The sequence below is a fragment of the Oncorhynchus mykiss genome, chromosome 18 (genome assembly GCF_057628025.1).
Source record: "Oncorhynchus mykiss isolate SJ-2025 chromosome 18, ASM5762802v1, whole genome shotgun sequence".
NCBI lineage: Eukaryota > Metazoa > Chordata > Actinopteri > Salmoniformes > Salmonidae > Oncorhynchus > Oncorhynchus mykiss.
The window spans coordinates 15,897,621-15,921,887 of NC_143039.1; the positions used below are offsets into that span (position 1 = coordinate 15,897,621).

Genomic DNA, 24,267 nt, shown 5'->3' on the forward strand with positions numbered 1-24,267 from the left:
CCCCCTGTATATACCCTCCACATTGACTCTGTACCGGTACCCCCTGTATATAGTCTCCACATTGACTCTGTACCGGTACCCCCTGTATATAGTCTCCACATTGACTCTGTACCGGTACCCCCTGTATATAGCCTCCACATTGACTCTGTACCAGTACCCCCTGTATATAGTCTCCACATTGACTCTGTACTGGTACCCCCCTGTATATAGCCTCAACATTGACTCTGTACCGGTACCCTCTGTAAATAGCCTCCACATTGACTCTGTACCGGTACCCTCTGTAAATAGCCTCCACATTGACTCTGTACCGGTACCCTCTGTATATAGCCTCCACATTGACTCTGTACCGGTACCCCCTGTATATAGCCTCCACATTGACTCTGTACCGGTACCCCCTGTATATAGCCTCCACATTGACTCTGTACCGGTACCCCCTGTGTATAGCCTCAACATTGACTCTGTACCAGTACCCCCTGTAAATAGCCTCCACATTGACTCTGTACCAGTACCCTCTGTAAATAGCCTCCACATTGACTCTGTACCAGTACCCCCTGTAAATAGCCTCCACATTGACTCTGTACCGGTACCCTCTGTAAATAGCCTCCACATTGACTCTGTACCAGTACCCCCTGTAAATAGCCTCCACATTGACTCTGTACCGGTACCCTCTGTAAATAGCCTCCACATTGACTCTGTACCAGTACCCCCTGTATATAGCCTCCACATTGACTCTGTACCAGTACCCCCTGTATATAGCCTCAACATTGACTCTGTACCGGTACCCCCTGTATATAGCCTCCACATTGACTCTGTACCGGTACCCTCTGTATATAGCCTCCACATTGACTCTGTACCGGTACCCCCTGTATATAGCCTCCACATTGACTCTGTACCAGTACCCTCTGTATATAGCCTCCACATTGACTCTGTACTGGTACCCTCTGTATATAGCCTCCACATTGACTCTGTACCAGTACCCCCTGTATATAGCCTCCACATTGACTCTGTACCGGTACCCCCTGTATATAGCCTCCACATTGACTCTGTACCGGTACACCCTGTATATAATCTCCACATTGACTCTGTACCGGTACCCCCTGTATATAGCCTCCACATTGACTCTGTACTGGTACCCTCTGTATATAGCCTCCACATTGACTCTGTACCAGTACCCCCTGTATATAGCCTCCACATTGACTCTGTACCGGTACCCCCTGTATATAGCCTCCACATTGACTCTGTACTGGTACCCCTCTGTATATAGCCTCCACATTGACTCTGTACCAGTACCCCCTGTATATAGCCTCCACATTGACTCTGTACCGGTACCCCCTGTATATAGTCTCCACATTGACTCTGTACCAGTACCCCCTGTATATAGCCTCCACACTGACTCTGTACCAGGTACCTCCTGTATATAGCCTCCACACTGACTCTGTACTGGTACCCTCTGTATATAGCCTCCACATTGACTCTGTACCAGTACCCCCTGTATATAGCCTCCACATTGACTCTGTACCAGTACCCTCTGTATATAGCCTCCACATTGACTCTGTACCGTAATACCCTGTATATAGCCTCCACATTGACTCTGTACCGGTACCCCCTGTATATAGCCTCCACATTGACTCTGTACCGTAACACCCTGTATATAGCCTCCACATTGACTCTGTACCGTAATACCCTGTATATAGCCTCCACATTGACTCTGTACCGGTACCCCCTGTATATAGCCTCCACATTGACTCTGTACCAGTACCCCCTGTATATAGTCTCCACATTGACTCTGTACTGGTACCCCCTGTATATAGCCTCCACATTGACTCTGTACCGGTACCCCCTGTATATAGCCTCCACATTGACTCTGTACCGTAATACCCTGTATATAGCCTCCACATTGACTCTGTACCGTAATACCCTGTATATAGCCTCCACATTGACTCTGTACCGGTACCCCCTGTATATATCCTCCACATTGACTCTGTACCGGTACCCTCTGTATATAGCCTCCACATTGACTCTGTACCGTAATACCCTGTATATAGCCTCCACATTGACTCTGTACCGGTACCCCCTGTATATAGCCTCCACATTGACTCTGTACCGTAATACCCTGTATATAGCCTCCACATTGACTCTGTACCGGTAAATCTTCTTAAAGCATCGTTGGTTATTGTCGTATTGTGACAAGTAACATTTGATTTGACACAGGCCCGTACCAGAAAGGGACAGTAGGCAGCCAGCACAGCAGCCAGAACCAGGCCGTCTGCCAGGTCCAGGTCAAAGTTCACCACCCAGCGGGCTGATGGGACGTCTCCTGGTTAAAGAGCAGAATATAGGTAACAGAAGAGTTGTGGATGTCTCTTTGGATCAGTCTCTGTCTCTACCTCTGTCAATCTCTGTCTCTACCTCTGTCAATCTCTGTCTCTATCTCTCTGTCTCTACCTCTGTCAATCTCTGTCTATACCTCTCTCAATCTCTGTCTCTATCTCTCTGTCTCTACCTCTGTCAATCTCTGTCTCTACCTCTGTCAATCTATGTCTCTACCTCCCTGTCTCGACCTCTGTCAATCTCTGTCTCTACCTCTCTCTCTCTACCTCTCTGTCTCTACCTCCCTGTCTCTACCTCCCTGTCTCTACCTCCCTGTCTCTACCTCTGTCAATCTCTGTCTCTACCTCTGTCAATCTATGTCTCTACCTCCCTGTCTCGACCTCTGTCAATCTCTGTCTCTACCTCTCTCTCTCTACCTCTCTGTCTCTACCTCCCTGTCTCTACCTCCCTGTCTCTACCTCCCTGTCTCGACCTCTGTCAATCTCTGTCTCTACCTCTCTCTCTCTACCTCCCTGTCTCTACCTCTCTGTCTCTACCTCCCTGTCTCTACCTCTCTGTCTCTACCTCCCTGTCTCTACCTCCCTGTCTCTACCTCTCTGTCTCTACCTCTCTGTCTCTACCTCTCTGTCTCTACCTCTCTGTCTCTACCTCCCTCTCTCTACCTCCCTGTCTCTACCTCTCTGTCTCTACCTCTCTGTCTCTACCTCCCTGTCTCTACCTCCCTGTCTCTACCTCCCTGTCTCTACCTCTCTGTCTCTACCTCCCTGTCTCTACCTCCCTGTCTCTACCTCCCTGTCTCTACCTCTCTCTCTCTACCTCTCTCTCTCTACCTCTCTGTCTCTACCTCTCTGTCTCTACCTCCCTGTCTCTACCTCCCTGTCTCTACCTCTCTGTCTCTACCTCTCTGTCTCTACCTCTCTCTCTCTACCTCCCTGTCTCTACCTCCCTGTCTCTACCTCCCTGTCTCTACCTCTCTGTCTCTACCTCTCTGTCTCTACCTCTCTGTCTCTACCTCTCTCTCTCTACCTCCCTGTCTCTACCTCCCTGTCTCTACCTCCCTGTCTCTACCTCCCTGTCTCTCCCTCAACACCCCCCTCCTACCTGTAGAGGTGAGTGGGCTCCAGACGGTAGTCCTCATGCTGTGGTAGTGCAGGTTGAGCCAGGTGAGTAGCCTCCTCTCCCAGGTGGAGTAGACGTTAGAGGTCAGGGGCTTTGGGTCTATCCTGGGGACCTGCTGCTCCATGCTGCCACTGTCACAGCTCTGGAGGCCCAGGGACAAGGGACCCTCTGTCACCCGTGGCAGGACTAGCACCTGGGGAGGAGGGGACAGACAGACAGACACAGATACATTCCTCAGACTGCTGATCAGGACACAGAGGGAGAGAGAGAGAGAGAGAGAGAAAGAGATATAGAGAGAGAGACCGAGAGAGAGACAGAGAGAGATTTGTGACCTGTTGCCACAAGAAAAGGGCAACCAGTGAAGAACAAACACCATTGTAAATACAACCCATATTTATGTTTATTTATTTTCCCTTGTGTACTTTAACCATTTGCACATTATTACAACACTGTATGTATATATACAGTGGGGCAAAAACGTATTTAGTCAGCCACCAATTGTGCAAGTTCTTCCACTTAAAAAGATGAGAGAGGCCTGTAATTTTCATCATAGGTACACTTCAACTATGACGGACAAAATGAGGAAAAACATCCAGAAAATCACATTGTAGGATTTCTAATGAATGTATTTGCAAATTATGTTGGAAAATAAGTATTTGGTCACCTACAAACAAGCAAGATTTCTGGCTCTCACAGACCTGTAACAACTTCTTTAAGAGGCTCCTCTGTCCTCCACTCGTTACCTGTATTAATGGCACCTTTTTGGACTTGCTATCAGTATAAAAGACACCTGTCCACAACCTCAAACAGTCACACTCCAAACTCCACTATGGCCAAGACCAAAGAACTGTCAAAGGACAGCAGAAACAAAATTGTAGACCTGCACCAGGCTGGGAAGACTGAATCTGCAATAGGTAAGCAGCTTGGTTTGAAGAAATCAACTGTGGGATAAATTATTAGGAAATGGAAGACATTCAAGACCACTGATAATTTCCCTCGATCTGGGGCTCCACGCAAGATCTCACCCCGCGGGGTCAAAATGATCACAAGAACGGTGAGCAAAAATCCCAGAACCACACGGGGAGACCTAGTGAATGACCTGCAGAGAGCTGGGACCAAAGTAACAAAGCCTACCATCAGTAACACACTACGCCACCAGGGACTCAAATCCTGCAGTTCCAGACGTGTCCCCCTGCTTAAGCCAGTACATGTCCAGTTGAAAGTCTGTGTTGCCCAGCAACAGCCCCAAAACATCACTGCTCTAGAGGAGATCTGCATTGCGGAATGGGCCAAAATACCAGCAACAGTGTGTGAAAAACTTGTGAAGACTTACAGAAAACGTTTGACCTCTGTCATTGCCAACAAAGGGTATATAACAAAGTATTGAGATAAACTTTTGTTATTGACCAAATACTTATTTTCCACCATAATTTGCAAATAAATTCATTAAAAATCCTACAATGTGATTTTTTTGTCTGTCATAGTTGAAGTGTACCTATGATGAAAATTACAGGCCTCTCTCTTCTTTTTAAGTGGGAGAACTTGCACAATTCGTGGCTGACTAAATACTTTCTTGCCCCACTGTATATAATATGACATTTGTAATATGACATTTGTCTTTATTGTTTTGAAACTTCTGTATGTGTAATGTTTACTGTTCGTGTTTATTGTTTATTTCACTTTTGTATATTATCTACCTCACTTGCTTTGGCAATGTTAACACATGTTTCCCATGCCAATAAAGCCCCTTGAATTGAAATTGAGAGAGAGACCGAGAAGGAGAGAGAGAGAGAGAGAGAGATTAGAGAGAGAGATTAGAGAGAGAGAGAGAGAGAGAGAGAGAGAGAGAGAGAGAGAGAGATTAGAGAGAGAGATTAGAGAGAGAGAGAGAGATTAGAGAGAGAGATTAGAGAGAGAGAGAGAGAGAGAGAGAGATAGAGAGATTAGAGAGAGACAGAGACAGAGAGAGAGAGAGCGAGCGATAGAGAGAAAGAGAGAGCAAGTGAGAGAGAGAAAGAGAGAGAGAGAGAGAGAGAGAGAGAGAGAGAGAGAGAGAGAGAGAGAGAGAGAGAGAGAGAGCGAGAGATAGAAAGACTACACTCTCTTGCCTTGTAGGTCTGCAGTAGAACATCCATCCAGGCCCTTTTACTGAGGGATTCAAAGACCTTGCTGCTGTAGTCCAGCCCCCTCTGATCACACTGGGACTGGGCCTGTAGAGAGCTCCAGTGGCTGAACTCCTGGGAGTCTAACAGGTACTCGGGTCTGATGTGGGACAGACAGGCTCCCTGCCTCCTGAAGATCACAACACAGTGAGGAGGCCGGTGAGCGTGTGTGCCTGCGTACGGCGGCCGGCGGAGTTGTCCGTGTATGAGTGATTAACTGTCTGTGTGGTACCTGAGGAAGGCCAGCAGCACTGTGTTCCAGTGGAGCAGCTGCTGCACGCGCTCAGTGAGGTTGCAGGGCAGCGATTGGTTGGTGCTCACACCAGGAAGTGTCTGTCCGCTCAGGTGACGCAGCATGTCGTAGATGGTCCGTGTGTCTTTACCTTGACTCATAAGGTACGAGTTCCTCCACTCACTAGAGCTGGAGTCTACTGTCTGGACTCTACATACCACCCTGGGGAGAGATAGATAGAGAGGACAGAGGAGAGAGAGAGGGAGAGAGGAGGGAGAAAGAGAGAGAGAGAGAGAGAGAGAGGGAGAGAGGGAGGGAGGGAGAGAGAGAGAGAGAGAGGGAGAGGGGAGAGAGGGAGAAAGAGAGATAGAGAGAGAGAGAGGAGGGAGAAAGAGAGAGCGAGAGAGAGAGAGAGGGGGGAGTGAGAAAGAGAGAGAGAGGGGAGGGAGGGAGAAAGAGAGAGAGAGAGAGAGAGAGGGGGGAGGTAGAAAGAGAGAGAGAGAGAGAGGGAGAGAGAGAGAGGAGAGACTAATAATAACATAACGTAATGAAAACATAAAATAAAATATGTGTGACGGATACCAGTCCATCTACCTTCTGAGAGCGTGGTAGAGAGATGAGGTTTACCTTCTGAGAGAGCATGGTAGAGAGATGAGGTTTACCTTCTGAGAGAGCATGGTAGAGAGATGAGGTTTACCTTCTGAGAGAGCGTGGTAGAGAGATGAGGTTTACCTTCTGAGAGAGCGTGGTAGAGAGATGAGGTTTACCTTCTGAGAGAGTGTGGTAGAGAGATGAGGTTTACCTTCTGAGAGAGCATGGTCGAGAGATGAGGTTTACCTTCCGAGAGAGCGTAGTAGAGAGATGAGGTTTACCTTCTGAGAGAGCGCGGTAGAGAGATGAGGTTTACCTTCTGAGAGAGTGTGGTAGAAAGATGAGGTTTACCTTCTGAGAGAGCGTGGTAGAGAGATGAGGTTTACCGTCTGAGAGAGCGTGGTAGAGCGATGAGGTTTACACTCTGAGAGAGCGTGGTAGAGAGATGAGGTTTACCTTCTGAGAGAGCGTGGTAGAGAGATGAGGTTTACCTTCTGAGAGAGTGTGGTAGAAAGATGAGGTTTACCTTCTGAGAGAGCGTGGTAGAGAGATGAGGTTTACCGTCTGAGAGAGCGTGGTAGAGAGATGAGGTTTACACTCTGAGAGAGCGTGGTAGAGAGATGAGGTTTACCTTCTGAGAGAGCGTGGTAGAGAGATGGGGTTTGGTCCACGGGGCCAGCCAAACTGACTGAACCACTTCTGTACGGCCTGCAAGCAATCAAGCAATCACATTTAGCTATACAGCCTTTGTTCTATCAGCAGTTGTCCCAGAGTGATTTACCAGTTGTTACCTGCAGGATGCTGTGGTAGTACAACCCCTCCTCTGAGTCCTGCCCTGGAAACACTGGTATACCCTGCTGCTGCCACTGTTGCTGGTCAGTCACACCATCCGTCTCTCTTTCACCCTCTGTCTCCTTCTGGGGCCAGTCCTCCTTCCCTCTAGGTCCTGGTCCTGCACTCCCAGTCCTACTCCTGCTGTCTCCAGAGTCTGAAGGCAGGTCAATATGTTTGATTCAGCTTGGAATGGGCACTTTGGGGTTATTATTTGGGATTGTGGTAGTGGTACCTTTGTAGGGGGAAAACCAAGTTAAGGCCCCAGTACTTCACCGTACTTCACATACTGTATTTGACCAGGTCTGGTGTGTAGCAGTGTAGCTGTGGAGGTGTGTCTCACCAGAGGTGGAGTGATTACTGGTGGAGGAGAGGAAAGCGAAGGTGGAGGAGGAGGAAGTGTAGCGAGAGAGAGGGCTGGGGAAGTAGCAGTGTAGCTGTAGAGGTGTGTCTCACCAGAGGTGGAGTGATTACTGGTGGAGGAGAGGAAAGCGAAGGTGGAGGAGGAGGAAGTGTAGCGAGAGAGAGGGCTGGGGAAGTAGCAGTGTAGCTGTAGAGGTGTGTCTCACCAGAGGTGGAGTGATTACTGGTGGAGGAGAGGAAAGTGAAGGTGGAGGAGGAGGAAGTGTAGCGAGAGAGAGGGCTGGGGGAGTAGCATGGCTGTAGCACCGCCTTCCCTGTCATCTGAGAGGGCCCTGATTCGCCGCTGCAGCCGCTCAGACAACCTGAGTGACAACCACATGGACCAGTTAGGGTGGGGGGTGGAAGAACAGAGATACTTAGATTAGTAGACAGTCCTCCTCAGTGTGAGTGTATGAATGCTGTACACGGTGCAGTGTGTTGTGGGTACAGAACAGGACAGCAGGACGTACCACTCTTGAGGACTATCTGCTGCTCAGAGCGGTGCAGAGCCAGGTAGGGCCACACTGTCAACAAACTGTTATCTGCTGTAGCACAGACCTCCACCCTGAACCTGAAGAGACCGACAGATAGGAGAGAAATTAATACATCATGTACAACTCTGGACTAAGACAGGAGAGAGAGAGGAGGAGAGAAAATAAGACATCACTGGACGAAGCTAGAGAGAGAGAGAGAGAGAGAGAGAGAGAGAGAGAGAGAGAGAGAGAGAGAGACAGAGAGAGAGAGAGAGAGAGAGAGAGAGAGAAATGATGAGAGACAAGGCAAGAAGGGCCTTCTATGCCATCAAAAGGAACATAAAATTCAACATACCAATTAGGATCTGGCTAAAAATACTTGAATCAGTCATAGAGCCCATTGCCCTTTATGGTTGTGAGGTCTGGGGTCCGCTCACCAACCAAGACTTCACAAAATGGGACAAACACCAAATTGAGACTGCATGCAGAATTCTGCAAAAATATCCTCTGTGTACAACGTAGAAGACCAAATAATGCATGCAGAGCAGAATTGGGCCGATACCCACTAATTATCAAAATCCAGAAAAGAGACGTTAAATTCTACAACCACCTAAAAAGAAGCGATTCCCAAACCTTCCATAACAAAGCCTTCACCTACAGAGAGATGAACCTGGAGAAGAGTCCCCTAAGCAAGCTGGTCCTGGGGCTCTGTTCACAAACACAAACACACCCCACAGAGCCCTAGGACAGCAGCACAATTAGACCCAACCAAATCATGAGAAAACGATAAAAAAAAATAAAAAAAGATAATTACTTGACATATCGGAGAGAATTAACAAAAAAACAGAGCAAACTAGGATGCTATTTGGCCCTAAACAGAGAGTACACAGTGGCAGAATACCTGACCACTGTGACTGACCCAAACTTAAGGAAAGCTTTTACTATGTACAGACTCAGTGAGCATAGCCTTGCTATTGAGAAAGGCCGCCGTAGGCAGACCTGGATCTCAAGAGAAGACAGACTATGTGCTCACTGCCCACAAAATGAGGTGGAAACTGAGCTGCACTTCCTAACCTCCTGCCCAATGTATGACCATATTAGAGAGACATATTTCCCTCAGATTACACAGATCCACAAAGAATTCGAAAACAAATCCAATTTTGATAAACTCCCAATATCTACTGGGTGAAATTCCACAGTGTGCCATCACAGCAGCAAGATTTGTGACCTGTTGCCACGAGAAAAGGGCAACCAGTGTAGAACAAACACCATTGTAAATACAACCCATATTTATGCTTATTTATTTTCCCTTGTGTACTTTAACCATTTGTACATTGTTACAACACTGTATATATATAATATTACATTTGTAATGTCTTTATTGTTTTGAAATTTCTGTATGTGTAATGTTTACTGTTAATATTGATTGTTTATTTCACTTTTGTATATTATCTACCTCACTTGCTTTGGCAATGTTAACACATGTTTCCCATGCCAATAAAGCCCCTTGAATTGAATTTAATTGAGAGAAAGAAACAGAGAGAGAAAGAGAGAGAGACAGAAACAGAGAAAGATCTAGAGTGCAAAAGAGAGAGAGAGAGAGAGAGAGAGAGAGAGAGAGAGAGAGAGAGAGAGAAAGAGAGAAATGATCTGAGAGACAAGGCAAGAAGGGCCTTCTAGATCTAGAGTACAAAAGAGAGAGAGATAATGAACAGTATGTGTGGCTGACTGGGACGAGGTTTCCTAAGTATCCGTACCTGTTGTTGAGGTGGTCCAGGAATGTGATGTGTGAGCTGAGGTCCAGGGGCTGAGGGGAGCAGAAGGTCACTGTGCAGGTGATGGGGGTCTGGGGCTCTGTGTGGGTCTGGGGCTCTGTGTGGGTCCGGGACTCTGTGTGGGTCTGGGGCTCTGTGTGGGTCTGGGGAGGGACGGTGCCGTTGTGGGGCAGGCTGACTGAGAGGGGCTTCACCCGACTGCCATCCTTCAGAACCATCTCCTCCACCTCCACACGCAGACAGGAACCACTAGGGTCAGAAGGCAAAGGTCACAGAGGTGAGACTGTATTGCACTATATGGGATATTAATATATGACTCTATAATTACTCTATAATGACTCTATAATGGGACTCTATAATGAGACTCTATTATGGGACTCTATAATGGGACTCTATAATGGAACTCTATAATGGGACTCTATAATGGGACTCTATAATGGGACTCTATAATGAGACTCTATAATGGGACTCTATAGTGGGACTCTATTATGGGACTCTATAATGGGACTCTATAGTGGGACTATAGTGGGACTCTATAGTGGGACTATAATGGGACTCTATAGTGGGACTCTATAGTGGGACTCTATTATGGGACTCTATAATGAGACTCTATAATGAGACTCTATAATGGGACTCTATAGTGGGACTCTATTATGGGACTCTATAATGGGACTCTATAGTGGGACTATAGTGGGACTCTATAGTGGGACTATAATGGGACTCTATAGTGGGACTCTATAGTGGGACTATAATGAGACTCTATAATGAGACTCTATAATGGGACTCTATAATGAGACTCTATAATGAGACTCTATAATGGGACTCTATAATGGGACTCTATAATGGGACTCTATTCTGTATTATTACTGTATGTAAATGCAGATCTGTTTATCTGGAGCTGTAACACTGCTGGATCAGGTTATAAATACACAGGCCACCTATCAGAGCATAGAGATCATTACTCTACTACAGTAAACAGTCAGTTAGTGGGTGGAAGCACATCATGACAGGCAGGTGGATGGGTGGTACAGACCTGGGGTACCCGGTGGGGAGCAGGAAGAGGGTGGTGGTGGAGGGTGTGTCCAGAGGGACAGGGGTGAGGAGAACTCGAGGGGGGAGGAAGGTGATGCTGGGGGGGTGAGGGTTGGCACTGAGAGACAGCACCCTGTAGGGGTGAGGGGCTCCCCCCTCCTCCCCCTCTCTCTCCTCCTGCCCCTCCTCAGACAGAAAAAGAGGGAGGGACACCTCGATCTGACCCGCTGTCACTGGTAGAAAGAGTGAAGATGCAGAACAAAACACATAAAAAAACACTTACAGAACCTCCATGAAATCATTCAGTAGCAGCAGGACTCATCTAAACATAACACTGCATCTCAGAGCTAGAGACGTCACTACAGACCCTGGTTCAGGTGGTCTAAGGCACTGCATCTCAGTGCTAGAGGCGTCACTACAGACCCTGGTTCAGGTGGTCTAAGACACTGCATCTCAGTGCTAGAGACGTCACTACAGACCCTGGTTCAGGTGGTCTAAGGCACTGCATCTCAGTGCTAGAGGCGTCACTACAGACCCTGGTTCGATTACAGGCTATATCACAACCGGACGTGATTGGGAGTCCCACAGGGCGGCGCACAATTGTCCCAGAGTCGTCCAGGTTTGGCCGTCATTGTAAATAATAATTTGCTCTTAACTGACTTGTCAAGTTAAATAAATAAAAAACGATGAACTTTGGAGTGTTGTTATTATAATTATATTAACTGTCCACCAGAAGTGAGCTCTGAGGGTGAGGTGAGAGAGGGGTTAACCTGGTGGGACTCTCTCAGGAGAGAGGGAGACAGTGACCGACACACACTGCAGTGGCTCCAGTGTCCCAGCAGTAGGACTGACAATGAACAGCCCCTCATTGCTGCTGGTGCTACTGCCCCCTCCTGGTGTTACTGCAGCGCTGCAGTCAATCCTCCAGCTCAGCCTCTTGTCAGACACGTTCCTCAGCTCTACGGTCTGGAGACAACAGAGGAGAAGAGCTTCCAGCTGGTTGTAGCTCAGCCCAACAACACACAAACTGCCTCTCAGTTGGGAATATCAAGCTCTTTCTCTCTGCCAGCCATGAGAAACATCTGCCATTCAGAATCTACCTGCTTTAGTAGTTGGTGGAGTGGTGAGGTGACAGTAGCTACCTGAGTTTGTGAGGTAGTAGTAACTGAGCTAAAGGGCTCCAGATCAAACTGGAGACTTGATGGTGACATCTCCAGCGGGACACACAGGGCTGAGGAACACACAGGTACAGAATATATTAAGTGCTAATTACACAGCTCCTAAACCCCTCTTATCTTCAACCTATTGTCTTATCACAGCTCCTAAACCACTCTTATCTTCAACCTATTGTCTTATCACAGCTCCTAAACCACTCTTATCTTCAACCTATTGTCTTATCTCAGCTCCTAAACCACTCTTATCTTCAACCTATTTTCTTATCTCAGCTCCTAAACCACTCTTATCTTCAACCTATTTTCTTATCTCAGCTCCTAAACCACTCTTATCTTCAACCTATTGTCTTATCTCAGCTCCTAAACCACTCTTATCTTCAACCTATTGTCTTATCTCAGCTCCTAAACCTCTCTTATCTTCAACCTATTTTCTTATCTCAGCTCCTAAAACACTCTTATCTTCAACCTATTGTCTTATCACAGCTCCTAAACCCCTCTTATCTTCAACCTATTTTCTTATCTCAGAGCCCTATGGAATGCTGAGTGTGTAGTGTCATTACTGTCTAGTATACTGCAGGGACAGAAACAACATAGCACATTGTGAGGTCATATGGAGTCTTACAAGTATTGGAAACAACGTTGGATGTGGATACAGTGGGAACATGTAGGTCTGAGAAAGTGTGATGTCATTGATGTTTGTGGAAATGTATGTAAATGTTAAGTTGTTTCTTGTTTTTGTCTGTTGTTTGTTTACTGTCAAGGAAAAGCAGCAAGAAAAGTTTATTTAAAAAAAAAATATATATATATATATATATATATATATATATATATATATATATATATATATTAAGTATACTGCAGGGACAGAACATCTCAGTCCATCTGTTCAGGCCAATGGTTCAGGCAGGCAACTGACACACTTTCTGACCCCGTATCTCCACTCCTCTAACCTGTGGCCTGCACCCTGCGTGATAGCGTCTCCATGGTGATGGGCAGTGGGCGCGGGGTGACGATGTGTTGGTCCCGGGAAGAGGAGGACTTGGGGACAGAGTTGGGAGGGGCGGAGGAGGAGGAAGAGGAGAAGGGAGGCATGCCCACACCGTTGACCGTCACAGACAGGTTGAAGTCATACGCTGCCACCTGCAGGACAAACACAGGAACTACCGACTGATAGAGATGGGATGGGGTTTGGGTCAGTTCCGTTTGGTGTAATGATGAAGTTAGGATCATGATTATGGTGGGGAGAACTTATCCTTGATGTCTCTGTGTTCAGGGAAAACATGTATATTATAAACACAGATGTAGGTGGAGTACTGTGGAAGGTGGTTGATGTGTTGGTGATTAATAGACACAGATGTAGGTGGAGTACTGTGGAAGGTGATTAATAGACACAGATGTAGGTGGAGGACTGTGGAAGGTGATTAATAGACACAGATGTAGGTGGAGGACTGTGGAAGGTGATTAATAGACACAGATGTAGGTGGAGGACTGTGGAAGGTGATTAATAGACACAGATGTAGGTGGAGGACTGTGGAAGGTGGTTGATGTGTTGGTGATTAATAGACACAGATGTAGGTGGAGGACTGTGGAAGGTGATTAATAGACACAGATGTAGGTGGAGGACTGTGGAAGGTGGTTGATGTGTTGGTGATTAATAGACACAGATGTAGGTGGAGTACTGTGGAAGGTGGTTGATGTGTTGGTGATTAATAGACACAGATGTAGGTGGAGTACTGTGGAAGGTGGTTGATGTGTTGGTGATTAATAGACACAGATGTAGGTGGAGTACTGTGGAAGGTGGTTGATGTGTTGGTGATTAATAGACACAGATGTAGGTGGAGTACTGTGGAAGGTGGTTGATGTGTTGGTGATTAATAGACACAGATGTAGGTGGAGGACTGTGGAAGGTGATTAATAGACACAGATGTAGGTGGAGGACTGTGGAAGGTGGTTGATGTGTTGGTGATTAATAGACACAGATGTAGGTGGAGTACTGTGGAAGGTGGTTGATGTGTTGGTGATTAATAGACACAGATGTAGGTGGAGTACTGTGGACGGTGATTGATGTGTTGGTGATTAATAGACACAGATGTAGGTGGAGGACTGTGGTAGGTGGTTGATGTGTTGGTGATTAATAGACACAGATGTAGGTGGAGTACTGTGGAAGGTGGTTGATGTGTTGGTGATTAATAGACACAGATGTAGGTGGAGTACTGTGGTAGGTGGTTGATGTGTTGGTGATTAATAGACACAGATGTAGGTGGAGTACTGTGGAAGGTGGTTGATGTGTTGGTGATTAATAGACACAGATGTAGGTGGAGTACTGTGGAAGGTGGTTGATGTGTTGGTGATTAATAGACACAGATGTAGGTGGAGTACTGTGGAAGGTGGTTGATGTGTTGGTGATTAATAGACACAGATGTAGGTGGAGTACTGTGGAAGGTGGTTGATGTGTTGGTGATTAATAGACACAGATGTAGGTGGAGTACTGTGGAAGGTGATTAATAGACACAGATGTAGGTGGAGTACTGTGGAAGGTGGTTGATGTGTTAGTGATTAATAGACACAGATGTAGGTGGAGTACTGTGGAAGGTGATTAATAGACACAGATGTAGGTGGAGGACTGTGGAAGGTGGTTGATGTGTTGGTGATTAATAGACACAGATGTAGGTGGAGTACTGTGGAAGGTGATTAATAGACACAGATGTAGGTGGAGGACTGTGGAAGGTGGTTGATGTGTTGGTGATTAATAGACACAGATGTAGGTGGAGTACTGTGGAAGGTGATTAATAGACACAGATGTAGGTGGAGGACTGTGGTAGGTGGTTGATGTGTTGGTGATTAATAGACACAGATGTAGGTGGAGTACTGTGGAAGGTGATTAATAGACACAGATGTAGGTGGAGGACTGTGGTAGGTGGTTGATGTGTTGGTGATTAATAGACACAGATGTAGGTGGAGTACTGTGGAAGGTGATTAATAGACACAGATGTAGGTGGAGGACTGTGGAAGGTGGTTGATGTGTTGGTGATTAATATACACAGATGTAGGTGGAGGACTGTGGAAGGTGATTAATAGACACAGATGTAGGTGGAGGACTGTGGTAGGTGGTTGATGTGTTGGTGATTAATAGACACAGATGTAGGTGGAGGACTGTGGTAGGTGGTTGATGTGTTGGTGATTAATAGACACAGATGTAGGTGGAGTACTGTGGAAGGTGGTTGATGTGTTGGTGATTAATATACACAGATGTAGGTGGAGTACTGTGGAAGGTGGTTGATGTGTTGGTGATTAATATACACAGATGTAGGTGGAGGACTGTGGAAGGTGGTTGATGTGTTGGTGATTAATAGTATAGATGAGGGATAATGAAAACAGAGGAGGGAGGATGGAGCCCTTACTTGTTTAGGGGAGAACACCAGGCAACACTGGGCAGTCTGCTGCCCCTGTAAATCCATCACAAACACGTCTGGCTCCTGGCTTGTACCTGTAACACACCAACACCTGGCTCTCAATATTAGGCCTCCAGTTTAGTAATCCATACATCTAAATTGAACTAGGCTGACAGTTTATGACAGTCTATCTTCTCAGAGCATTTCAGTCACAGTCAATGTGTCTATCAATCAATCAAATACATACCTGCAGAGTGTGGAGGGAGGTGGATGGTGAAGTCAGTGTGTTCTGACAGGTCAAACTGGACCCGGGCCAGGGCAGAGGATCGGTTCCTCAGGGAGAACGGAACGCCACGACTGGAACCAGAATACACTCCGTGGAACAGGAAGGATTTCTGAGAGGAGGAGGAGGATAACAAAGATGAAGAGATGTTTCTGAGAGGAGGAGGAGGAGGATAACAAAGATGAAGAGATGTTTCTGAGAGGAGGAGGAGGATAACAAAGATGAAGAGATGTTTCTGAGAGGAGGAGGATAACAAAGATGAAGAGATGTTTCTGAGAGGAGGAGGAGGATAACTAAGATGGAGAGATGTTTCTGAGAGGAGGAGGAGGATAACAAAGATGAAGAGATGTTTCTGAGAGGAGGAGGATGATAACAAAGATGAAGAGATGTTTCTGAGAGGAGGAGGAGGATAACTAAGATGGAGAGATGTTTCTGAGAGGAGGAGGAGGATAACAAAGATGGAGAGATGTTTCTGAGAGGAGGAGGAGGATAACTAAGATGGAGAGATGTTTCTGAGAGGAGGAGGAGGATAACTAAGATGGAGAGATGTTTCTGAGAGGAGGAGGATAACTAAGATGGAGAGATGTTTCTGAGAGGAGGAGGAGGAGGATAAGTAAGATGGAGAGATGTTTCTGAAAGGAGGAGGATAACTAAGATGGAGAGATGTTTCTGAGAGGAGGAGGAGGAGGAGGAGGATAACTAAGATGGAGAGATGTTTCTGAGAGGAGGAGGAGGATAACTAAGATGGAGAGATGTTTCTGAGAGGAGGAGGATAACTAAGATGGAGAGATGTTTCTGAGAGGAGGAGGAGGAGGATAACTAAGATGGAGAGATGTTTCTGAGAGGAGGAGGAGGATAACTAAGATGGAGAGATGTTTCTGAGAGGAGGAGGATAACTAAGATGGAGAGATGTTTCTGAGAGGAGGAGGAGGAGGATAAGTAAGATGGAGAGATGTTTCTGAAAGGAGGAGGATAACTAAGATGGAGAGATGTTTCTGAGAGGAGGAGGAGGAGGATAACTAAGATGGAGAGATGTTTCTGAGAGGAGGAGGAGGATAACTAAGATGGAGAGATGTTTCTGAGAGGAGGAGGAGGAGGATAACAAAGATGGAGAGATGTTTCTGAGAGGAGGAGGAGGATAACTAAGATGGAGAGATGTTTCTGAGAGGAGGAGGAGGATAACTAAGATGGAGAGATGTTTCTGAGAGGAGGAGGATAACTAAGATGGAGAGATGTTTCTGAGAGGAGGAGGAGGAGGATAACTAAGATGGAGAGATGTTTCTGAGAGGAGGAGGAGGATAACTAAGATGGAGAGATGTTTCTGAGAGGAGGAGGATAACTAAGATGGAGAGATGTTTCTGAGAGGAGGAGGAGGAGGATAAGTAAGATGGAGAGATGTTTCTGAGAGGAGGAATATTTAAGGAGTCTAAATATTTTACAGACCGAGTTGAATGTTTTGTTTTCTGACTGTGGCAAAAAAAACAGCCTTCAGAAAATGAACAGGTCTGCTCTGCTCTCTGAAAATGAACAGCTCAGCTCTGCTCTCTGAAAATGAACAGCTCAGCTCTGTTCTGCTCTCTGAAAATGAACAGGTCTGCTCTGCTCTCTGAAAATGAACAGCTCAGCTCTGTTCTGCTCTCTGAAAATGAACAGATCTGCTCTGCTCTCTGAAAATGAACAGGTCTGCTCTGCTCTCTGAAAATGAACAGCTCAGCTTTGATCTGCTCTCTGAAAATGAACAGCTCAGCTCTGTTCTGCTCTCTGAAAATGAACAGCTCAGCTTTGATCTGCTCTCTGAAAATGAACAGCTCAGCTCTGTTCTGCTCTCTGAAAATGAACAGCTCAGCTTTGATCTCTGAAAATGAACAGCTCAGCTCTGCTCTCTGAAAATGAAAGAATGAAAAGGGAGAATCCAGTTAAAGGAGAGGGAGAATCCAGTTAAAGGAGAGGGAGGATCCAGTTAAAGGAGAGTGAGGATCCAGTTAAAGGAGAAGGAGGATCCAGTTAAAGGAGAGGGAGGATCCAGTTAAAGGAGAGGGAGGATCCAGTTAAAGGAGAGGGAGGATCCAGTTAAAGGAGAGGGAGGATCCAGTTAAAGGAGAGGGAGGATCCAGGTAGAGGGAGGATCCAGTTAAAGGAGAGGGAGGATCCAGGTAGAGGGAGGATCCAGTTAAAGGAGAGGGAGGATCCAGTTAAAGGAGAGGGAGGATCCAGGTAGAGGGAGGATCCAGTTAAAGGAGAGGGAGGATCCAGTTAAAGGAGAGGGAGGATCCAGGTAGAGGGAGGATCCAGTTAAAGGAGAGGGAGGATCCAGTTAAAGGAGAGGGAGGATCCAGTTAAAGGAGAGGGAGAATCCAGTTAACGGAGAGGGAGGATCCAGTTAAAGGAGAGGGAGGATCCAGTTAAAGGAGAGGGAGGATCCAGTTGGATCCAGCTGTAAGCGTGGCCTGCCCTCTTCAAAGCCTGCGTGGCCCAGCAGCTCATTCTACAGAGCCCAGCAGCTCAGTCTACAGAGCCCAGCAGCTCATTCTACAGAGCCCAGCAGCTCATTCTACAGAGCCCAGCAGCTCATTCTACAGAGCCCAGCAGCTTATTCTACAGAGCCCAGCAGCTCATTCTACAGAGTCCAGCAGCTCATTCTACAGAGCCCAGCAGCTCATTCTACAGAGCCCAGCAGCTCATTCTACAGAGCCCAGCAGCTCATTCTACAGAGCCCAGCAGCTCATTCTACAGAGCCCAGCAGCTCATTCTACAGAGCCCAGCAGCTCATTCTACAGAGCCCAGCAGCTCATTCTACAGAGCCCAGCAGCTCATTCTACAGAGCCCAGCAGCTCATTCTACAGAGCCCAGCAGCTCATTCTACAGAGCCCAGCAGATCATTCTACAGAGCCCAGCAGCTCATTCTACAGAGCCCAGCAGCTCATTCTACAGAGCCCAGCAGCTCATTCTATAGAGCCCAGCAGCTCATTCTACAGAGCCCAGCAGCTCATTCTATAGAGCCCAGCAGCTCATTCTACAGAGCCCAGCAGCTCATTCTACAGAGCCCAGCAGCTCATTCTATAGAGCCCAGCAGCTTATTCTACAGAGCCCAGCAGCTCATTCTACAGAGCCCAGCAGCTCATTCTACAGAGCCCAGCAGCTCATTCTACAGAGCCCAGCAGCTCATTCTACAGAGCCCAGCAGATCATTCTATAGAGCCCAGCAGCTCATTCTACAGAGCCCAGCAGCTCATTCTATAGAGCCCAGCAGCTCATTCTACAGAGCCCAGCAGCTCATTCTACAGAGCCCAGCAGCTCATTCTACAGAGCCCAGCAGCTCATTCTACAGAGCCCAGCAGCTCATTCTACAGAGCCCAGCAGCTCATTCTACAGAGCCCAGCAGCTCATTCTACAGAGCCCAGCAGCTCATTCTACAGAGCCCAGCAGCTCATTCTACAGAGCCCAGCAGCTCATTCTACAGAGCCCAGCAGCTCATTCTACAGAGCCCAGCAGCTCATTCTACAGAGCCCAGCAGCTCATTCTACAGAGCCCAGCAGCTCATTCTACAGAGCCCAGCAGCTCATTCTACAGAGCCCAGCTAAGGAGCTGAGACAAACACTCCAAAGGAAAACATGTCAATTCTGATTTTTTTTTTTTAAGAACTCCCCATTGCAAAAAGGAAGAAGGACTATTCACACACAAAAAGTTGTCTATTTTTGTGTGTGAACCACCTGCTCATTTCAAGGCAGTGAACACCACCACATTCATCTTGTTCTGTTGGAAAAGGGGTTTCCATTCATTTCAAACCAGGAAGCAGCAGACTTTGTTGTTATGATGAATTGGTATGGATTGTTTGTTTTCCACAACTCAGCAGAAAAGGACTAGAGAGGCTGTAGTGTGTTCCTGACAGGGCATATTCAGGACACGCTGTGTGTTCCGTACACACACACACACACACAGACACACAGACACAGACACAGACACACACACACACACACACAGACTGCTGTAGTGTGCTCCTGACAGGGCATATTCAGGACACGCTGTTATGCTCTGCTGTTCTGTGTGTTTCGTACACACACACACACACACACACACAGACACATACACAGACACAGACACACAGACACACAGACACACACACACACACACACACACACACACACACAGACACACACACACACAGACACACACACACACACACACAGACAGACACACACACACACACACACACACACACACAGACACACACACCGACACAGACACAGACACACACACACACACACACACAGACACACACACAGACACAGACACAGACACAGACACACAGACACACACACACACACACACACACACACACACAGACACACACACACACACACACAGACACACACACACACACACAGACACACACACACACACACACACACACACACACACACACACGTGGCAAGAAAAACTATGTGAACCCTTTGGAGTTACCTGGATTTCTGAATAAATTGGTCATCACATTTGATCTGATCTTCATCTAAGTCACAACAACAGACACAGTCTGCTTAAACTAATAACACACCAATTATTGTATTTTTCTTGTCTATATTACATAATTTAAACATTCACAGTGTAGGTTGGAAAAAGTAGGTGAACCCCCCAGGCTAATGACTTCTCCAAAAGATAATTGGAGTCAGGAGTCAACTAACCCGGAGTCCAATCAATGAGACGAGATTGGAGATGTTGGTTAGAGCTGCCCTGCCCTATAAAAACACTCACAAAATGTGAGTTTGCTATTCACAAGAAGCATTGCCTGATGGGAACCATGCCTCGAACAAGAGAGATCTCAGAAGACCTAATTGTTACAGAAGTATCTCTAAAAGCCTTGATGTTCATCAGTCCACAGTAAGACAACTTGTCTATAAGTGGAGAAAGTTCAGCACTGTTGCTACAGGAGAGTCCGTCCTGCAAAGATGACTGCAAGAGCACAGAGCAGAATGTTCAATGAGGTTAAGAAGAATCCTAGAGTGTCAGCTAAAGACTTACAGAAATCTCTGGAACATGCTAATATCTCTGACGAGTCTACGATACGTAAAACACTAAACAAGAATGGTGTTCATGGGAGGACACCACGGAAGAAGCCACTGCTGTCTCAAAAAAAAACAATGCAGCACATTTGAAGTTAACAAAAGAGCATCTGGATGTTCCACAGCGCTTCTGGCAAAATATTATGTGGACAGATTAAACTACAGTTGAGTTGTTTGGAAGGAACACACACCATTATGTGCAGAGAAAAAAAAGCCACATTGTTTGTGTGTTATTAGTTTAAGCACACTATGTTGGTCTGTTGTTGTGACTTAGATGAAGATCAGATCAAATGTTATGAACAATGTATTCAGAAATCCAGGTGATTCCAAAGGGTTCACATACTTTTTCTTGCCACTGTACATACACACATACAGTGGGGCAAAAAAGTATTTAGTCAGCCACCAATTGTGCAAGTTCTCCCACTTAAAAAGATGAGAGAGGCCTGTAATTTTCATCATAGGTACACTTCAATTTTTTGTAATAAAAAAAAAAATTACCCCTTTTTCTCCCCAATTTCAATGTATCCAATTATTTTAGTAGCTACTATCTTGTCTCATCGCTACAACTCCCGTACGGGCTCGGGAGAGATGAAGGTTGAAAGTCATGCGTCTTCTGATACACAACCCAACCAGCCGTACTGCTTCTTAACACAGCGCGCATCCAACCCGGAAGCCAGCCGCACCAATGCGTCGGAGGAAACACCGTGCACCTGGCAACCTTGGTTAGCGTGCACTACGCCCGGCCCGCCACAGGAGTCGCTGGTGCGCGATGAGACAAGGACATCCCTACCGACCAAGCCCTCCCTAACCCGGACGACGCTAGGCCAATTGTGCGTCGCCCCACGGACCTCCCGGTCGCGGCCGGTTACGACAGAGCCTGGGCGCGAACCCAGGGACTCTGATGGCACAGCTGGCGCTGCAGTACAGCGCCCTTAACCACTGCGCCACCCGGGAAGTCCCGGTACACTTCAACTGTGACCAGGGGGGGGGGGCTCCACATATGAACTCACCATGTTGATGTTTACCAGGGGGGCTCCACATATGAACTCACCACATTGATGTCCACCAGGGGGGGGGGGGGGGGGGGGGCTCCACATATGAACTCACCACGTTGATGTCCACCAGAGGGGGCTCGACCGACCCGCCCACTCTCAGCTCCAGAGATTTCATGTTCCTTAGAGCTATCTGCAACACACACACCTCGTTAGACAAGCTCATCCATCATGACTATCTGGGTTTCTGAAATAATGACAGGTAAGACTAGAGGTTATTTAGGTTTCTGAAATAATGACAGGTAAGACTAGAGGTTATTTAGGTTTCTGAAATAATGACAGGTAAGACTAGAGGTTATTTAGGTTTCGGAAATAATGACAGGTAAGACTAGAGGTTATTTAGGTTTCGGAAATAATGACAGATAAGACTAGAGGTTATTTAGGTTTCTGAAATAATGACAGGTAAGACTAGAGGTTATTTAGGTTTCTGAAATAATGACAGATAAGACTAGAGGTTATTTAGGTTTCTGAAATAATGACAGATAAGACTAGAGGTTATTTAGGTTTCTGAAATAATGACAGATAAGACTAGAGGTTATTTAGGTTTCTGAAATAATGACAGATAAGACTAGAGGTTATTTAGGTTTCTGAAATAATGACAGGTAAGACTAGAGGTTATTTAGGTTTCTGAAATAATGACAGATAAGACTAGAGGTTATTTATGTTTCTGAAATAATGACAGATAAGACTAGAGGTTATTTATGTTTCTGAAATAATGACAGGTAAGACTAGAGGTTATTTAGGTTTCTGAAATAATGACAGGTAAGACTAGAGGTTATTTAGGTTTCTGAAATAATGGCAGGTAAGACTAGAGGTTATTTATGTTTCTGAAATAATGACAGATAAGACTAGAGGTTATTTATGTTTCTGAAATAATGACAGATAAGACTAGAGGTTATTTATGTTTCTGAAATAATGACAGATAAGACTAGAGGTTATTTAGGTTTCGGAAATAATGAAATAATAATGTCATTATTTGTAGAGACCATGATATGTTGTGTGTTTGTAGAGACTTTTTAATATGTTGTGTGTTTGTACAGACTTGTTGGGTGTCTGTTTCCTTCACCTCCACTCTGGTGTCAAACTTCATGACAGCTCCGGGGTTGAGGTGCACCTGGACCTCTGCCTGCCCCCCCACAGGTACCACACCCTCGGTGGGGGTCACCACCATGCCAGGCAGGGGGTACACGTCCAACACCTGATACACACACACACACACACACACGCTATACCTCTATAAAACACACTCACAAGTATAAATGGTACAAAGACCCGGTGTGGAGTGTGTACCTGGAAGTAGGCATGGTTGTGTCCTGTGTTGTGTAGCGTTGCGGTCCTGACGGAGGGGAAGATGAGAGGTACTGATCCAAACACCAGATGTTTCTCAGCCAGCTGCACACTGGATGAACCAAGCTGGAGGGAGGGGAATGGGATCTCTCTCTACATTAACAATCACAGGAACCTCAACTACAGAAACACACAGATACACACACACCTTGGCCAGACATCGTAGCTGTGCGGTGTTTCCCTGGTGAACACACAGGTCAAACTGTCCCTCCAGAGGAGAGGAGAAAGAGGGATGCCACATCACCTCACAGTCTAACTCCCTGTACGCCTCCACAGTACCTGGCAGAGAGAAGAGGAGGGAGAGAGGGAGGGAGAGACAGAAAGGGTGGTAGGGAGAGAGAGCGATACTAGAGACACGTACATCACCATACAGAACATATAGAGACTAGACTACAGTACATCACCATACAGTACATATAGAAGACTAGACTACAGAACAGCACCATACAGAACATATAGAGACTAGACTAAAGTACATCACCATAAAGAACATATAGAAGACTAGACTACAGTACATCACCATACAGTACATACAGTGGGGAGAACAAGTATTTGATACACTGCCGATTTTGCAGGTTTTCCTCCCCCAGAACAACACGGCAGGACCGGGTCAATGACCTGAAGAGAGCTGGGACCACAGTCTCAAAGAAAACCATTAGTAACACACTACGCCGTCATGGATTAAAATCCTGCAGCGCACACAAGGTCCCCCTGCTCAAGCCAGCGCATGTCCAGGCCCGTCTGAAGTTTGCCAATGACCATCTGGATGATCCATAGGAGGAATGGGAGAAGGTCATGTGGTCTGATGAGACAAAAATAGAGCTTTTTGGTCTAAACTCCACTAGCCGTGTTTGGAGGAAGAAGAAGGATGAGTACAACCCCAAGAACACCATCCCAACCGTGAAGCATGGAGGTGGAAACATCATTCTTTGGGGATGCTTTTCTGCAAAGGGGACAGGATGACTGCACCGTATTGAGGGGAGGATGGATGGGGCCATGTATCGCGAGATCTTGGCC

General features: G+C 46.5%; 1 protein-coding gene across 1 annotated transcript in view; it reads right to left on the reverse strand.

Annotated features, from left to right (window-relative positions):
* The window catches only part of LOC110502326 (cilia- and flagella-associated protein 47), a 106,063-nt gene that overhangs the window by 65,045 nt on the left and 16,751 nt on the right, over positions 1-24,267 (reverse strand). The window contains exons 16-34 of the mRNA XM_090207306.1: positions 23,399-23,529; positions 23,194-23,316; positions 22,970-23,101; positions 21,959-22,036; positions 15,760-15,907; positions 15,522-15,607; positions 13,071-13,260; positions 12,091-12,179; positions 11,719-11,914; positions 10,950-11,181; positions 9,899-10,165; positions 8,139-8,239; positions 7,836-7,991; positions 7,227-7,423; positions 7,067-7,143; positions 5,845-6,066; positions 5,559-5,742; positions 3,433-3,643; positions 2,220-2,317 (exon numbers count right to left, since the gene is read on the reverse strand). Coding sequence (XP_090063432.1) covers positions 2,220-2,317; positions 3,433-3,643; positions 5,559-5,742; positions 5,845-6,066; positions 7,067-7,143; positions 7,227-7,423; positions 7,836-7,991; positions 8,139-8,239; positions 9,899-10,165; positions 10,950-11,181; positions 11,719-11,914; positions 12,091-12,179; positions 13,071-13,260; positions 15,522-15,607; positions 15,760-15,907; positions 21,959-22,036; positions 22,970-23,101; positions 23,194-23,316; positions 23,399-23,529 — 2,918 coding nt within the window. The remainder of the gene's footprint in view (positions 1-2,219; positions 2,318-3,432; positions 3,644-5,558; positions 5,743-5,844; positions 6,067-7,066; positions 7,144-7,226; positions 7,424-7,835; positions 7,992-8,138; positions 8,240-9,898; positions 10,166-10,949; positions 11,182-11,718; positions 11,915-12,090; positions 12,180-13,070; positions 13,261-15,521; positions 15,608-15,759; positions 15,908-21,958; positions 22,037-22,969; positions 23,102-23,193; positions 23,317-23,398; positions 23,530-24,267) is intronic.